The following is an 18994-nucleotide window of genomic DNA, read 5'->3' as shown; positions in this document are numbered from 1 at the left end:
TCCGTACATTTTTATGCGTTTAAACGCAGTTTCTAGTTTCGGACAAGAACCGCAAGTCTTTTCTGCAACGCTCTTGCGTTTTAAAAAGAGCGTTGCTTGTAATTTGACGGACTTGCATTATTTTGATTTTTAGAGTTGCGTTTAAACGCAATTGAGTTTAAAATTCATACAATTTTCTAGTTTTGTGTTATTATCAAACGCAAGTCTTTTCAGCGTTCCGTGTGATTTGATGGACTTGTATTTGATTTTCAGAATTGCGTTTAATTTTTAATTTTGTTTACGATAAGTCTTTTAAACAATAACACACTTCCGTAGATGTTTAGAGATGTGTTTAAACGCAATTTCTAATAGTTTCGTACAAAAACCGCGTCTTCTCTGCAACGCTCTTATACGTTTGAATACAGCGTTACGTGATTTTGATGGACTTGCATTTGATTTTTAGAGTTGCGTTTAAACGCAATTGAGTTAAAAAAAGTTCCCTACAATTTTTTAGTATCGTGTGATTATCAAACGCAAGTCTTTCAGCGTTCCGTGTGATGATGGATTTCCATTTGATTTTTAGAGTTGCATTTAATTTGTAATTTTGTTTACGAAATAAAAAATGATGCAAGTCTTTTAAACAATAACACACTTCCGTAGATGTTTAGAGATGCGTTTAAACACAGTTTCTTATAGTTTCGTACAAAAACCGCAAGTCTTCTCTGCAACGCACTTGCGTTTAAATACAGCGTTACGTGTGATATGATGGACTTGCATTTGATTTTTAGAGTTGCGTTTAAACGCAATTGAGTTTAAAAAAGTTCCCTACAATGTCCTAGTTTCGTATGATTATCAATTGCAAGTCTTTCAGCGTTCCGTGCGATTTGATGGACTTGCATTTGATTTTTAGTGTTGCGTTTAAACGCAATTGAGTTTAAGTTTCCTACAATTTTCTAGTTTCGTGTGATTATCAAACGCAAGTCTTTTCAGCGTGCCATGTGATTTGATGGACTTGCGTTTGATTTTCAGAGTTGCATTTAATTTCTAATTTTGCTTACGAAATGAAAAAAGTAATGCAAGTCTTTTCAACAATAACGCACTTCCGTAGATGTTTAGAGATTTATTTAAACGCAGTTTCTAGTTTCGTACAAAAACCGCAAGTCTTCTGTGCAACGCTCTTGCGTTTAAATACATCGTTGCGTGTGATTTGATGGACTTGCATTTGATTTTTAGAGTTGCGTTTAAACGCAATTGAGTTTCAGGTTCGTAACAATTATTTTCTAGTTTCATATGGTTATCAAACACAAGTCTTTTCAGCAACGCACTTGCGTTTAAATGCAAAAGTTGCGTGTGATTTGATACACCTGCATTTGATTTTTTGAGTTGCATTATTAGTTGCATTGTAATAAATCTTTTTAGAAAGGGCCCTGGTTTTAATACCGCTTCGGTATAATCAACGTTAGAATATTCGGATTTACAAAAACACCTATTTCATGTTCGGATAATGAATACCTAATGGGACATACAATAAGTGTACAAAATTTGTGCGTTTTGAGAAAAACGAGAGGGAGAAAAGGGTAAAGAACCGTCTTGGGTACATGCTCCTGTGTAAATGAGTGCATGTCCTTTGAATGGACGCATGGCGCGAACGCTACCGCGCCGTACACTAGCGAATTACCGAGTAGAAACGCAGCGAATCGGAGCGGGAAAACAATTCTTTTTCAGAGAATGGCGATAAGATTTTGAGCGAAAAATTATGTCGACTTAGGCGAGGGAATTTACACGTATTTCAGCTCAGTTGGCACTGAAAAATCAGGTCGACTTACGCGAGTTAAGACGAGGACATTTTCAAGGAATAACAAAGGCAAAAATCGGGACTTTTTTATTGTGTCGACTTAAGCGAGTTGTCGACTTATGCGATGTCGACTTAGGCGAGGTCTACTGTATATATATATATATATATATATATATATATATGTGTATATATATATATATATATATATATACATATATATATTTCACGGTAACGAAAAAAAAATATATGCGTTTCAATATATGCTCTGCATGTTACAGGACGAATGATTAAAAAATAATCATAACATTGTTTAATATCCCCATTTGATTATCTTTATGCGCCTTTTTTAATGAAAACAATGATTGATACACAAAAATGAGTGCTCAAAACTTGCTATTTATAATGCAACGATGTAAAATCCACCCGGCTGCGCCTCGATCGTTGATTTAAACCATTGCCTAAAGTTAACTTGTGCACCAAGTGACTATAGTGTATTCAAGAACTGCGCGAGACAAACCGACCACACGGACTACTTAAACTATACACTATAGGCCATTCAGTCCAAGAATATACATGGCACTGCACGAGGTGTGTGAACTATAGTATTATCTAGCACAAACGTTGGACACGTAAGACATTAACTACAACATTTTTTTTTTTCGGCTTGACTTTGTTTTCTAAAAGGTCCGCATGTATCACACGTGATAGATAGATAAAAGAGACTATGAAGGGATCGAAACAGTTCCAAAACAGAAAATTAAATTTTATGGGAAGTGATTTATGGGTATGTAAAGGATATGAAAATATACATTCGCTGCGGTATGTTTAGACAATGGCACAAAGTCGCAGATCAGTTTAAAAAAAAAAGACCCTCAAAATGAATTTAAAGAGAATCACAAAGGGAAATGATCAAATTTCACAACCGGCAAAAAAAAAAAAAAAAAAGAAAAGAAAAAACTAGTCCTATTATGTAGCGGTTGTTTTTGTCAAAATATCCGCTTCTGCAACCATACGAGTTATGACGTCAGACTTTATGAATGTTTCGGTATGCTGGTAGATTTATGACAATTAAGGTTCTTTAAAGTAGGTCGCAGCTGTGGTTCACCTCTGGTGTATTCATGAACAGAATACGTATATTATTTCATTTTTTAGTATATCATGTGGTATATCATTATCATTATTATTCGATTTGGTCTACAATCTAATCCGCTATCCTTTTTTTTTTTCACAACACAGCCTTATGCCTTGAAATTAACCTCAAGTCCAGATGTATTTTAAAGAGATTAGAAAATTGTATTTCTGATTTTATGTGATTATTGTTATGCAACATGTAGATGTATATTCCTCATTCATTTTCTTTCTCTGTTGAATATACATAAATTCCAATATATATATATATATTTGTTGTACTTGAATAATTGTAATAGTTGTATATTTATTCATCACCGAAGCTTATAACTGCAGGCCTATATAATTCTCATCTGAAATATTTCTCTGTATGTTTGTATTATCTTCTCAATATGTAACTGCATACTGATGTTTGTTTATATTTCTCATGTAAGGAACCCCTCTGTAAAACAGCGCTGTTACGATCGATAGCAGCGCTTAGTATGTAGGGTCATGCCTCCGTTGAAGGTCTATTTTATGTAATATATCTTTTTATGTCTTTTTAATGACGGAAAATAAATACAATACAATATAATACAATTACAATACAATACAATACAATACAATACAATACAATACAATACAATACAATACAATACAATACAATACAATACAATACTATTATTGAATTATGTAGAGAGATGTCATTTTATTCTTTGTCAAAGGCTTTGTCTAGATGTAACAAGACTTTGATTTCACGCCATTGAATTAAAACTGTGATGCCACAGTGACAATGATATAGAATATCTTAGACAATGCTAGACTGATATTAGAATACTCTTAATGTTTTTCTTCACAAAAATAATCCTTATTTTAGCCTGCTCCGCCTGTGGAACATCAGTAGTCATATTTTCGATCCCATGCAGGTAACGATTACGTATCCAGTGGCCTTTTCACTGGTCGTTTATTTCCGGATTATTTTTGAACTGGAATATACATCACCTCATCACCTGTAATTTTAACAAATTCGTTGAATGTTGGCCCAGGATTAATGATCATTGCATATAATAAATGGTAATTGCCATCTGTATTTTGTAATCGTAACTGAAATCTTGTCTTTTCGCCGCTCAAAACACTTAGAGAAAAGGGAAAATACCTAACACAACATATTGTGTTAACTTTGATCATGTCATTTTGTGAGAGTCCTTCTAGTCTGAAGTGATTCGTATAACAACCGGCATTCATAACCAGAGCTTTTGACAAGGGTTTCGGCATAAAAACAGTTAGAAAAATTGCGAAATACTAGAGAGAGAGAGGGGGGGGGGGGGTGCGTTAGTTAGCCTATGACACTTGGGACCAACACCTCGAAATAACTGATATTATGAACAGACAGGTTGTAAGTTGTAATGACTAACCCTTGGAAAATGTGTGTGGTATGTGTGTGCGTGCGTGTGTGTGTGTGTGTGTGTGTGTGTGTGTGTGTGTGTGTGTGTGTGTGTGTGTGTGTGTGTGTGTTTGTGTGTGTGTGTGTTTTCCGTTGTAGTCGTACAACCGTACGACGTAAGAACTTTTGTCACAAGAGAAAACGTATAGTGTAAGAATATGGAGCATGACTATCTTCCGACGACGTTACGTCTTTTTTTCGTTATGCTTGTTGCATATATATATGTCGAAGTTTTTGTAACAAAGCAGCAAAGTTGTCTGTATTATTTTTTGCCCTCTATACCGCTCTGACGTAGGCCTATCCTTGACAGTTCATATACCTTTAAAGTAAACAAATAAACACATGGATGAATCCATTAAAAAAAAAAGAAAATGAAAAGCGAAATGGATGCCTTGATGATCAACAATTATCTGTTTATTCAGGAACTAGGCTCTAATACCTCAACAATGAGTTCACGCATTTGGCGAATTCACAGTTTGATATCCCGGATGAAAAGTCTCAAAATTATCGTCTCCAACGTTTCCAGGAACCACTTCGGAAGCACACATAAATTTATAACATAAACAATACCGTTTTCTGCTTGAGCAAAACATTACAGTATCCTTTTAAAGGAAGATAACTGAACAAAAAATGCAACTGCAAAATCCAAACCACGCAACTCTGAGCGAACTTTTTATTACAGCATCCTGCCTTGGTATAGATTTCCTGTTGCTGATGATAGTAAGAAGAATAAGCTTTTTTTCCATTGTTTTTTTTTACGACACTCGAAAGCCAGACGTTAAATGACACGTCGCCACGAAACAGAGACAGCCACGATTTCCGTGTTATTGCAAGTTTAGACTTTCTGCAATCTCCATAAGAGGGAGTGAGAGAGAGAGAAAAAAAAAATATATAACACCCAAAACAAAATATATTATTTTCACACAACGTCTCGTCATGCGTCAGATTCAAGTATGGAACTCACAATCTCAGAAGGGGATGAAAGCTGAGCACTGGGGCCTTCATATTCCAGACTCGACTGCAGCAGGCGACGGTGTCATTGTTTTTGGCGACGTGTTGTGGTAGACTATTAAGGCTCATATTTGGCGGGAAAACAAAAACATTAGTGCTATATCCAACACTCTGAAAAGGGCAGAGGTTATAGATCGGAAAGGACAGCAACGACAATGAAGGATTGAATGTAAAGATGAAAACAGAAAAGATATATACCCGGAAGACACAAGATTAGAATATGCAGACAATCAGAGAGAAATAAAAAACAGTGTACGACCTACTGGCCTAAGCAAATTATATAGGTATAGTGAAACAAGGAAGACAATGAATGACAAAAATAAGTAATCGAAGGAGATCTGGAACTGAAATTTTCCTTATGTCGTTATATCTCGGCATAGCGTGATAGTTCATTTAGGATAAAGTTACTGTGGACAAATTATTGCTTGGAAAGGTGATAAAGGAGGGGTAACTTCGGATGATTTATTGTTAAGCATCTTTCGGTTGCTGTGGGGAATTGAGCAAGGCTTCGTTGTGTAAAACCCATCACTATAATGCATCCATATAGGAGGAGGGGGAGGAAGAGGCGAGGGATGGAGAAAAGGAAATTTCATCAAAAGACCTCGTTGAATCTGTCCAAATTGCGTCATCGGGTGTTACGATCACTCTATACGAGAAGTTAAAGAAGTCATGGCTAAATGCAAGACGAAGAAAGAAGAAAGAAAGAAAGAATAGCAGAAAAGACAGGAATGAAATGAATAATGTCATCGCATGTCCGCTTCATTAACGCAAAGAAAACATCGGTCTGTTTTGATTACGTTCCGTCCAGGTCCGCTTCCCTTTCTTTTATGTGTGCGCGGCACGGTTTCTTTTCTTCTCCTATCTCATACGTCGCTTTCCACGGACGGCTATAGGTTGACCTAGAAATATCACGTCACATCACATCGAAAATAATAAATCAATGCAGCGGCTAAGGGTGTGAGCAGGTTGTGACTTAATCTCTCTCCCTCTCTTTCTTACTCTTACTTTATTTCTCTCTCTCCCGTCTCCATCTTTTTTTCCTCCCTCTCTCTCTCCATCTCCCTCGTGAAGACCGAAAGGCAACAATCTGATCTTGCGTAAGTGGATCGATATTGTCGCATCTTTGAAAATGTGTGTCATGTTGTTAGCAGGCCCGGAACTAGGTTATCTTGTGAGAGAGAGAAAAAAAAATGAGAGAGGGGAGAGAGAAAGGGAGATAAAGAAAGAAAGCGAGAGAGAGAGAGGGAAAGAGGGGGAGAGAAAGGGAGGGAGGAAGAGAGAGTAGGAAAGCTGAAGAAGGTGAGAGGAAGTAAACGGCAAATCACACTAAAATCCCGATTAATAAGAAGGTAACGAGAAAAAGAAACGGGGAAAATATTGCTAGTGAATTAAGCTGACCTCCTCTCATAGAGATAAACCTCCTGTTCGCAATGATGGGTGCGAAATCAATTGAAAGCATCCCGAATAGGTTATAGCCCTCTCCTTTCATTTCCCTCATCGCGCTGATCCTAGGAGGTTTAGACCAGTTCACTATTTTGATGTTGTTGTTGGTTTTTCCCCACTGCTTAACCACAGCCGGAAAGGGGCGGGATATAGGCCTACGCATCTTTGAAAATGTATGCCATATTATCTTCCCGAACCACAATACATATAAATATATACAGGTAAAGATAGACAGACAGAAAGACAAATAGATTGATTGATAGATAGATGGATAGATAGATAGATAGATAGATAGATAGATAGATAGAGAGAGGGGGGGGGGGAGGGAGAGAGGGAAACATACACCTTCGCAATCCTACTTCTCTTCGTATTGATTGTTGGTCATAGTAAAATTTGTAGTCTGTGATTGAAAAAAAAAAAGAGAAAAAATGTCACCGCTTGTTACCGTTCATTCGGACCGCTAGAAGACTCCAATTTTTACCACAGGATGGCGGTATTCTTCGTATGTGACTAACATTTCTGCTAATGACTTGTCTGGAGACAAAAGACTGATAATGATAAATATAGTGTAATCATACACTTAGAAAAAAAAGAAGATTTGAAGCAAAGCATATAACTTATTTCCGTCTTTTTTTTTAATCCATTCATTAAAATGGAGAACTTCGTCAAATGATAATTGTACAGGGAATACACGAGGTACTGATAGCAGCACTTCATGTCAATTGCATTTGTGGGTGTGGCTACCACAGTGTGTAGATTTTCCTGCCTTTGTAGAATGTTAAACACATTTTCACCATTCTGTTTGCTTTTTTAGTCTGCTTACAACAGGTAACTTGCACTTGAAAGTACACAATCTTTGCATGTGGTTAGATTTTCCTACCACGGCAATCAAATACCACTGTACACCATGTGTAGTCCTTCTGCATATGATTTGTAAATGGTCACAATGAACAGCTGCATTTCATTTTGTGATACATTACTGTACTTGTTTATAAAATTGCCCACAGCATACCATTGTTTTATACGCACACACGCACGCACACGCACACATACACACACACACACACACCCTACAGCCAGTGCAAATTCACACATACGCAGCAGTATCCACTCCAAAGAAGCACCTTTTTTTTTTACACAAGCTAAATGATGAGTGGATTTATCCAACATTTTCCCAATAGAATGGAATATACCATACACACTCAACGACACACAAACTTGACAAAATAACACTGAAACACTGAAGAGATACAGTTCTAAAAATAATTTATTTAGACAGGAGAAATCTCTTCACTACAAGACATGAAAATACTACATAGAAAATGACATATTGTCAACAAAAATTTTCATTCTGTACTCTCACATTTTGAAGTTTCTGTGTAATATATGATTACCTGCACTCATGAAAACAGAATAGTTCTTGGATACATGCCATTCTCCCCCTTTTACAGGAAAAGCTTTGTACATCAGAATATTTACCGCTGTGAGAAAACAAACAAACAAACAGATATTTGCACTCAGCAGGGATATCTGTAGCAATCAGCATTGTGTACAATTGTAAAAATCGGAGTGTAAAAGCATTCCAGAAAACATTTCAAACATTTCATAAATTGCTTTGACAGGACAAACTATTCCCTTTCTTCCTCATGAAGTAATGCCATCTGTTTTCTCTCAGCTTACAATCTGACACTTAAATGGGATACTTCTGGAAGAATATTGCCTCATTTATAGGAATACTCTTCAAAGAGCATGTTTGTTTCAGAGTTTGTTGTTGTTGTTTTTTAAAAAGAAAAATGTTGTAGAATTTTCGGGAAGGGGGATGCCAAGAAGGATATATCTCTCCCAAGATACTGCAAAATTTCATCCAGGGTGCCTGAATAAAATAGGCTCACTTTATCCAATACAGTGCACTCCCGTTACAACGAACATGGTTATAACGAAATTCCGGTTACAACGAAATAAAAGTTCATGTTGCAAAACTATCGGCTCTACGTTTTTTTTTTTTTTTATTGTTTATTTGTTTGGTTATAACACAATTTTGATATAACGAAAGAAAACTGCTGGTCCTGAGAACTTTGTTATAATGGGAGTCCACTAATATGCCTTACACTATTAAAATGTCATCCACTTTCATACTATGACATGGACATAAAGTTTTCCAAGCAAATGTTTTTATGATATAGTAACCAACACTGCAGCTGCATATATTCACAAAGGAAAATTCCCCCCCCCCAAAAAAAAAAAAAAAAAAATCAAAAAAAAATCTACGAAATCATATAAAAACCAAGGATGTATTTACGGAAGAAATTAACAAGAAATATATACGGTAAAAAAAAAAAAGCCATGCCAAAAGTAATGGCAGTGCAAGTCTTAATTTGAAATATTCCAATATTAATGTCAAATTAGTCTCTTGACAAGGCAGCCTTATTCAAGTTTATATCCAACATCGTGTGACCAAATTGATTCCTGGCCAGCTTGCAATGGGCAGAGCTGTGTGCCAAGGGTAAACAGCACAAAGCTACTCGCCTGTTCATTTTATCCCTCCATCTTACAAATTAGTCTCCTTCAAGCCGCACCAAAGCATCAGATCTACACCTCAGACATAGGGCCTTGTCACGAAGCTAACGGCAAACTTGATATCTACTAGTATACAGAAACCCAAGGAATACAGAGAGCTTGCAAACAAGAGCCACCACTCTTAACAAAAAAAGGCAGCAGTGTTCTGCTGGTAAAGACAGTCACTGTAAGCAGTCTCCTCTAACATTGAATTAACGAAAGCAATCAATCATTTTCATAAACAAATGAAGGCTACAATATGATGATTCATTACACTGAGTCATCTGAATATTTGAATCATCTTCGCAAAGTGACATTCAGAGACTGAGAGAGCGAGAGAGAAAAAGAAAGTACAATTTTTCATCATGTCGCATCAACAAAAAAAAGTGAGAAACTGAAAGAAATGGCCTCATACATCCAGCCTAGGTGCCTAGACACTTGCAAGGACTAACTGCAATTTGTATCTCCTATGCAGCATGGTTACATTGAGTCAAGAACATGTGGGATTCCTTTGATCACAAGTCTTCTGATTTCACAGATTGCTTGCATGCGATTGTTAGAAAGAGGCACATGCAGAAAGCAATGCGTGTGTGTGTGTTAAGTGCAATCTACAGAGTGTGATTGTGGTCGTGAAGAATATCCTGTGACCACGCATTGAGAAGCTTGTGAAAATCTTGCTGATGGTCCTTCTTATACAGTCAAACCTGTCTATAATGACCACCTGCCCTATGTGACCACTTAACACAATTTCCCCCAAGAGAAAAAGCCATGTTAACGACCTTGTCTATAGCGGCCACCTGTCTACAATGGCCACTTTTTTTGTCTCCCTTGGGGTGACCACTGTAGACAGGTTTGACTGTATGTTTCTCCTTCTCCTCCTCGTCCTTTTCCCCTTTTCTTGTTTCTTCTCGTTCTTCTTCTCATCATCTTCATCATCTTTTCAATATGATCATCATCATCATAATCATTAATTGTACAAATAGTGGCTGAAGTATTTCACACACACGGCCCCTACCATATGGCATGAGAAGGAGTAAGGTGTGATACTTCAACTACCTTTCGTCTGGTACTGCCATGGTGGGAAATCCAGTGAAATTAACATCAACTCTGTGTGCACATGCACAGGTTGGCGAGAAAAGTAAATTTTCTGCCTTGAGTCAACATCGCTGCACGATCATTGTGTTGACAGAAGAGCTGAGAAGCCTGCTGCTTACTGGGGGTGAATTCCTGGAAAATTGTTATTTGACTTAAAGTCATTTTGGCTAGTTATCACTGTTAGATAAAGATGATAGATAAGGTATTGCTAAAATGGGGGCATTGTATAACTTTCACAATAAAGATGATGATGTCAATTGATTGAAAACGATAATGATGATGGACTACTTCAACCTCTCAATGTGTGATAATACATTCTCTGCGACAATAGATTGAGACACATTAACTTGACCAGTGTGTGACTGCTCATGTGTGATCATCATCATAACCCCATGCACTCTCGAATTAGATCTGTTTCCAGGCTGCTCCTTGTGTAATGGGGTATGCAAAAAAACACTATTTCTTCCTATGCTCTGTAATCTAGATAAACACTTCTAATGCACACAAAACTATTGAAAACACCTTTTGTGGCACTAAGCAACATGCGACTTACGGTCTCTGTTTTGAGAATTGACAAATTTTTCTGAATGACCACACCACTATGACATTTCTCTTTTACTGGCGCGTTTTAATCTCTCCTAATGAATATTTACATCAACACACAATCTCTGTCTTGGCATGTGTAATTTCTGTACATGATATCAAAGTTCACGTATACAGGTGCGGTATTCAACTTTTAGAAAGTAACATGAAGTGCCACTTAAAACATCCCCTACAAAACATTGCTTCATTTCTTTACTGTTGTCGTCAGATATTACAAGAATTGCACGTTTATCTGTTTGATGAATGATACTCAATACAAATAGCATACCATTCATAACCCTGATAAAATGAAGACATATAGATAGACAAAGATAGATATATATAGACAGAGGGAGAGATAGAGGAAATGAAAGTAATGCTCACACGCAATTGGCAGCTGACAAGCAGATGGTCATTAATCCAATGTCAACAGAGTTAATGCCTTTCTGCTACTCAGCTGACAGACCTAGACTTCAATACACACATTAATAAGGCAAGACTACAGAACGAGCGCATGATACACAGCAAAGCAAAACAAATAGCTCATTTCACATGCAAAATAAAACATTAATGATGATACTTTCTACAAGTCTCTACACAATGCAAAAACATGGCTTAAAGCTGAACACTAAACACTGCCTTTAGTGGAGGAGGGGCATATCTCAGAGCAACTCCTCCTTTAATCGAGTCAGGGAATTTAAGAGATGAATAACAGCTTTCACTGGTAAACTTCCCACATGGAGGGGTTAGGTGGATGGTGTAGGGGGTGAGAAAAGAGATAAGGGGGGGGGGGGGGAAGAAAGAACAGAGAAAGAGATATGGGGGTGGGGTGGCAAGGGCTGATCAAATATGTAGATTTATCCCGGTACAAACAGGTTTGGCTTGGTGACACTTAATTGTATTTGACTTGGAATATCAATTACCCTCGGAAAGTGTGTCAACACAGCAAAGCGCAAACGAAGGGGCTCCGAGAGAAGCTAACGCACACAGGGAGATATAAATATATCATCTGCTTCGAGATCCAAACCTTCGGAGATGTCTCTCCGTGCCATGGTGTCTTTGTGCATGTGAGTGTGTGCGCGTGTGAATGTCTGTGTGTGTGCATGTGCACACATGTGAACATGCTCACACATAATGATGTCGTCACTGGTGAAGTGCACTAACACCAGTAGCATCAATTTTTCATATCAGCCTCAAGGTAAACACTTCTTCAGTGATATTTTTACATGTTTTTGTTATCAAGGAGCACAATGGTGTAACGTAAGAAGGTACCTGAAGAGCACTTCTACCTTTAAAGGCTTGAAATGGCAGAATCCATCTTTAAGGTGAAAAATGATATGAGCTGTGACACTTGAATGCAATGTAAACCATCCCTCCCTCAGCTCATACATTCTTTTTTCTTTAATATTTCACACTGCAAATACCTTGCACACATTTCAGAAATATTGACATAAGCAATCTTGTCTGAAGAGGTATTAATTTACATTTCTTGTATTGGATAGTTGATACACAGGCAATGAAGAATGGTTACTCTTCCACCATACAAAATATATTCAAGTAGTAAAAAAGTTGTCATGTTGTGGGAAATTATCTCAAGTAATCACTTTTGCCAACAGTCTTGACAACAGTTTACTAGCTCTGTATCAGAACGTCCAGAGTAGTTTCTCACAATGCCGGCTGAGCTTCATTCAGTTTTATCCCAAGGCACAGAATATGTCAGTTATGCACTACAAGAGCACTTTAATACTCCATTTACTTTACTCGGTGAAAACGCCCTTTTGGCTCTCAGCTGAAGATTGTATGTGATGCTCCCTTCTTACACCACATGGTGCGTGGGAACAATGTATTGACTGTGATGACTGTTAAAAACACACCTGTAATTTTAGTATGCGGTCAAATCTGTGGCATCACATCAATGTACAATGTGTAACTGAATATATGAGAAGGGTTTATTAATGGGAGAATTTGTAAATGAAAAAAAAAAGATTGCCTTTACCTTCTCTGTTTTTCATGTTGCAAGTGAAAAATGTTGCCATTCTTTCCTCTAATACCCAACTCATGATAATTGGGATATTCTCACATCCCATCCACAGTCCCACACCCTTACATTTATGATGGGGCCTTCATGGACAATGAGTGCATAAAATACACTCAAACACTCCAAAACGTCCAGATGGCTGCCCATTATGTGTTTCACAAATAGACACTGGAGTTGTGTTGATGCACCAAGCCATAATTGATCAAAGCACACAACCACTCCATCTATTCTGGATGTTTTGATTTAAAAAGAAACATTAAAGAATTTGCACATCTTTGATTGAGCCATACATTCAATCACAATACTTGTTATTTTTGCTGAGTGAAGATAGCTTTGGCTTGTAGGAGTCTTTGATAATCACAATATCAGGATGTTTGCAACATTCTTCAAAGGTAGGTCATATTCAGTAGTCCCCAATAAATGCCATCATTAAAAGATAAAAGAAAACCTCCAAAGTCCTTTGATCTACTTCTTGGAATATTCTTCTTATCATTAACACGACCAAATCAGTAGAACAAAGTGCACTAAAACTACAAAAGAGAGCTTAGAGCAAATCAAGCTGCGTGTAATCTTATCCATCTTGACAAAGTGCACATTTCAAATGGTCCAAAGGTGCATTTCATTAAGTGCAACAGGCAGAAGAGGTGATGATGAAGTCTGGCAAACTAGGATTGATTGGCAATGAAACATGCTACAGCCTTGTAAATACATTCCCTATTTCAGTTGAATATGACGACTTTGTCTTTTTTAAGTTGATAGATTAGTAACATTGGTGAAAATGCAACCATGTCATGAATCTTTTTAGGCATAATAATATACTGCGGTACACATGATATACATGTGATATACTGTGTACATGTGATATAGAAGAGGAGTCCAAATGAACTCCCCAAATAACTATCCCAATCATATGGAAGTCTTAATGATTTCCAAGAACACAAAAACAACACAGATGCTTTCCTAAACACAAAATGAAAGAATCTTTGAGGAGAGCAAAGTAAGAACAAATAGACAACAAAACAAACTGACTCTAGATCACTTGGTAGTGCAGCTGCATCGTGTTTAAGCTTGTCCTGCAAAAATTCACACATTTGGGACTAGCCATGGGCCATGATGCACAAGCATGCAGCCTTGAATAGCTAGAGCACATGGAAAAGAAAGCAAGCAGATTGATATGGTAGCAATTATAGTAGTCATAATGATCATTAACATCACCATAATGAACATCATAACTGTTGTCATCATTACCACCATCATCTATTTTGTTATCATCATCACTATCACTGTTGTTAACTCAGTACAGATGATCAAGCTGTTCTTCACCTTGATTTCTTCCTATCGCATCAAGTGTTTCAAGTACCCTTGCAGGATGTGAGTCCATATGTTGCCAACGCTATGAATAATGGGATAATGGTAGCAGTGCTGGGCAAAAAAAAAAAAGGTGGAAGCTTGCACCCGACTGGTCAAGGCATTTGACCACTCACCAATGACTTCCCACTTCAACACCTAGGGTGGTATTCTGAAATCCTTCCTAGGAAGAAATTTCTTCCTAAGTCAGGATTTTTTCCTAAGTGATATTCCGAAAATCTTCCAAAGTTTCTTCCTAAGTCTGTTTCTCAGTTTGATTTTTCCTGAACTTAGGAAGAAAATTAGGAAGGGGGCGGGAGTATGCAAATTTCTGACTTAGGAAGAAATTGGTATTCTAAAATGCACTTAGGAAAGAATTTTAGGAAAATATTTAGGAAAGCCCCACCCCTGTCCTAAGTACGTTGTTAAGAATAGCAAGCTGCAAAACATTGTGACAGGCGAGCTTGTCATTCACTGCGCTCAACATGTACTTTGATGCGCGAAATGGGCGTGAGAAAGGGGACATGCCACGCACACGTGTATTTGACCCTACGTCACAGTAATATGCCACTGTCATTTGGTTGGCTCCTTCTGATACGGAATTTCGTAGGACATGGGCAGGGATAAGGATGGCCTAATGTGCATTAAGAAGTTCCTAGGAAGAAATTTCAGAATACCAATTCTGTCTTTCCTAGGCACTTCCTAAGTTTCTGACTTAGGAAGAAACTTAAGAAGATTTTCAGAATACCACTTCTAAGCTTGGTCTGGGTACTGCCCTTAAGTGCCATGTCATCTACATGCTTCAGGAAAACACTGATTTTGAGGTACTAGTTTTCATCAATTTGTCTGCCCTCTGTACATACCTCATATCTTCACCCCTCAGCTTAATCATCTCTCGATTTCATTTAACATGGATTTTGTTACCATCCACTCTGCTGCCATCAGGGTTTTTGTCAAAAAATCTGTCCAGGTTTTGGTGTCCTACCATCACATGCACTCATCAGCATAAAAATCTGGAATAAGCTTAACCTAAAGTCATGTTAGATTTATTTTTATTTTACTTTATTTTTTTTTTTTTTTTGCCTTCCTTCATTTCTTTTTTTATGTTTATTTGTTTTAATTTCTTTTTTGGAACATCTAAACATGTTATGCCTTGGTCATTGCAAATTTCTGCCATGAATGAAAGACAAATGGGCATTACATCACAAAAGGAATTGCATATTTCCAGTCTAACGACTTACATAAAATACACCGGTATTCTGCACTTTTCCAAAGGTATTACATCATCGACTGTTTCCCAGATTACGGACACAATGTGAGTCTTGGCAGCAAAGAAGAGCTTTTGCACTCCGTAAACTATGCAATGAACATGTGTCTATTCTTTCCAGTCTCAAGCAGCGCTATCTGCAAATGTTGCAAATTTCATCAGTGTTCTGATTTCTACTATCTGATAATGTCTTTCACTCTATAAAGATTCCAAACACTGAACAGAATGCATCACACAACATCAAAGATTGGCCTTGAAGAATTGAGAATACCCTATGTATTCAAGGCACTGCGTTTTCTCATTTCCATTGTGAAAAACAGAGAATGACGAATGCCCACTGATTACGAAGAGAAAAGAGAAAAGTAGTCGTAAACATTTTTATTGTTCTCATTCCAAGGCAACACTTTTCACAAAAAACAAAACAGTATGTAAGAAAGAAAGAGAAAGACTGGAGGGGAAAAATGGGAATGCAGTCCGATTCATTTTATGCTCTGTTTGTCTTCTTGTGGAATACGAGAACACAGAATAATTGACACAAAAGCAGCAGGCCTTTTCACCGGTTGGAAGAACATTTGACCAACCCCTTCACTTCAGGCATCCAGGTCACTTTTTAGCTCCCTTTGATACCTCATTGAGCCTTTGAGAGGACTTGGGCAACCTGCTTCATGCAAATACCGATGATACGAGCCAGGAGAATTCCTTCACTGTAGTGTAGAACCTGCTCCTACAGACAACATTGAAGAATTCTCTATGGTAGCCTTTACTACATCACAGAGGTCCACTTTTTCACAGGTGTCAATCTGATCACTGTGTACACGAGTGCAGAGATCTCACTTAAAACCCTCTGCGTGATTTGAGTGCCGATGAGCACAGAAAACTTCATAATGCTGTATGCACCGTCCAAAGTGCCTGGCACGTAAGGGGTTAAGCACATCCTTGACATGCACGCAAATCCTTTGGCATCTCAAAATGACTTCAGTGCTGCCACAATCGGCATCCACAGGTGTCTGGTATCACAAGGGCAATCACACAGAGGAAGTATCTGCTTCATCTCCTTCCCGTCTTTGTGGCACTGTGTGGTGACAGAGGTAGGATCACCACTAATACGGTGGCAGGAAAGAGAGTCCGGTAGAGCGAAGAGCCGTTGCCATGACAATTAGTGATGATGATGATGATGCAGTTGCATTTGATCCTCGCCCTGCTGAGATGCTTAAAGTGCCTAGTTTCCTCCCCTTCCCTCCTCCAACTGACTCAATCTCCTCTCGAGTTGGGTCAGGCGAGCTTGCTGGTCGCCAACAATGTTCTTCAACTGCACAGAGGAGAAAGGAGCAACAGAAGATGACAAAAAATCTATAAAAAAAAACTCCAGCAAGAGACCATGTAGTCATATCTGGTATAAAATATCAATGTGATTTGGGACCAGTGTCTATTTACATCAACACTTTAATTATTATTACACAGATCACAATGACCATGTATACCTTACTTAAGGGAACAATGAAATCAAGACTATTAATCTACTCATTTTAAATCAACAATCTTTCAATCTTTTCTCTCATCAAAGAATCAATAAAACCACGTACACTTTGCTGCTTCATCTATCCCTGCAGTCTTCATACACTGTAATCTTAATTTAATGTAACCCCAACAATGTTTTGATGCACGAAATAATAATACCCATCTATGCATTTGATCATTGCTGATGTCATCTACCAAAATTTGTAGCTGCTACTGTGGAATCAATTAAGCCATATCAAGATATGGTACTACATGAAGACCTGCATTTTTTTGCAAATCTGCAGATATATGGTCACGACTTAATTATTGCCTTTCTCAAATGAATGTGGAAGAAATTAAGGTTGAAACTCTGAAAAATGTAACTCCGAATCTGTAACACTGGTAATAAATAAACTCTCAAAATGTGAAATAGTAAAACTGTGCACTGTGAAACTGCATGAATTTAAAACTTTGAAAAGTTTTTTTCTCACTTTGGCATTCTCCTGCTCCAGGAGCGTCACGCGATCCTTGAGGGCCTCCACTTCCGTGTCCTTGGCCAGCGCCATGTGGAAGGAGTCGCTGGACTGCGAGAGGGCAGCAAAGCTCAAGGGGGGCACAAAGTGGGGCCGCTGGAAGCCGCTGTCCGAGCATCCCGTGCCGTCCCGGTCCAGCAAGGCCACGGTCGGTTTGGCAGCAGGTGGGGGTTGCTCGGGTGCTTCGGGCGGACCGGAGTCACTGCTCTGTGTTGAGCCTGATATTGAGGGCATGGGAATGAACTCCGCCTTCTCAAGTTCCTGAGAAAGGAATGGGACATAGGGTGACATTGGAAGAGATACTGTTATATACAAGTGTAATACTGGAGTAGAAGCTCATCTGTATTGAAAATTCAACTGAAATTGGTGTTAAACTTGTTAAAAATGATGAAGGTAAAGACAGGTCATTTCGCTGATGAAAGCTGTAGGGTTGACAGCTGAAAATTCTGGAGGTAAATATCTTGTATTGAAATCAAAAGTTTAACACCAATTTCATTCATTCATTCATTTCCATATCAAAAGATAACATTTACAAAAATCAAAACACAATTGCATTGGTACTGCTTAAGCAAAGGTTCATCATTTTTCAGTGACATCAAAATTTAACATGACAGAATATCTACAAACTATGTCAGTGCATATCCCACTATCTTATAAAGATAGTTAATGCCTATGATGTAGGAAAATTCTTGGTGCATTCCCACTTGAACCCTTTTCTAGTAGCAGCTCATGAAAACACTTTTGTATGCCTGTGGACAAAGGAATGTTACAGCCCCCTGTTAACGCGTTGAGGACAGACTGATTTTGCTAAAACACGCATTTCCCATAGACACCTGCACGAGTATACTCAGATATGAAAAGACGTGTGATACTCACATCCACCAACCAGGGTGGTACAGTGCTCTCCTCCACTCCGTTCATCGCCTTCCGCCCCTCGCTGGCTCCATCCCCGCGTCCCGTCGAGCCATTGTAACCATCTCTGCCCACGGACTCGCCTCCGTTGGTGTTTTCGCCCAGCTCGTGCGTGTGTATGCCCTCGTCCCGCGACGCAAACGCCGCGCCTCCGTCCACGGCCGCGTCCGATTCCCTCTCATCGTACCCACCTGTCGACTTCTCTGATGCTTTGTCTGCCATGTTCTTGTTGGCTGCGTCGAAACTCTCCGCAAAAACGCTGTCCTGACTCACCTGAGAACTGACTGTAGCCATGAATGAAAGCCCCAAAGTAAACTTTAAATATTCTAATCTGCTCACTTATGAGGTTATACAGGTGGCAGAAGATCTAGCTCTGACATGCGAGCAC

The 18994-nt window shown here is 38.4% G+C and overlaps 1 protein-coding gene across 1 annotated transcript in view; it reads right to left on the bottom strand.

The window, feature by feature from the left end:
* Positions 1-12201: 12201 nt before the first annotated feature.
* The window catches only part of LOC139723252 (serine/threonine-protein kinase Nek9-like), a 37608-nt gene continuing 30815 nt past the window's right edge, over positions 12202-18994 (bottom strand). Inside the window, exons 20-22 of the mRNA XM_071634510.1 lie at positions 18571-18890; positions 17653-17955; positions 12202-16973 (exon numbers count right to left, since the gene is read on the bottom strand). Of these exons, the coding sequence (XP_071490611.1) occupies positions 16884-16973; positions 17653-17955; positions 18571-18890 (713 nt within the window). The 3' untranslated portion in view covers positions 12202-16883. The remainder of the gene's footprint in view (positions 16974-17652; positions 17956-18570; positions 18891-18994) is intronic.

Source organism: Diadema antillarum, unplaced genomic scaffold (genome assembly GCF_040938485.1).
Source record: "Diadema antillarum isolate AM-2024a unplaced genomic scaffold, OU_Dant_1.0 scf00000183, whole genome shotgun sequence".
NCBI classification, from domain to species: Eukaryota; Metazoa; Echinodermata; class Echinoidea; order Diadematoida; family Diadematidae; genus Diadema; species Diadema antillarum.
Note: the sequence above shows the minus strand (reverse complement) of the source record. Positions and strands in the feature narration are given on the sequence as shown.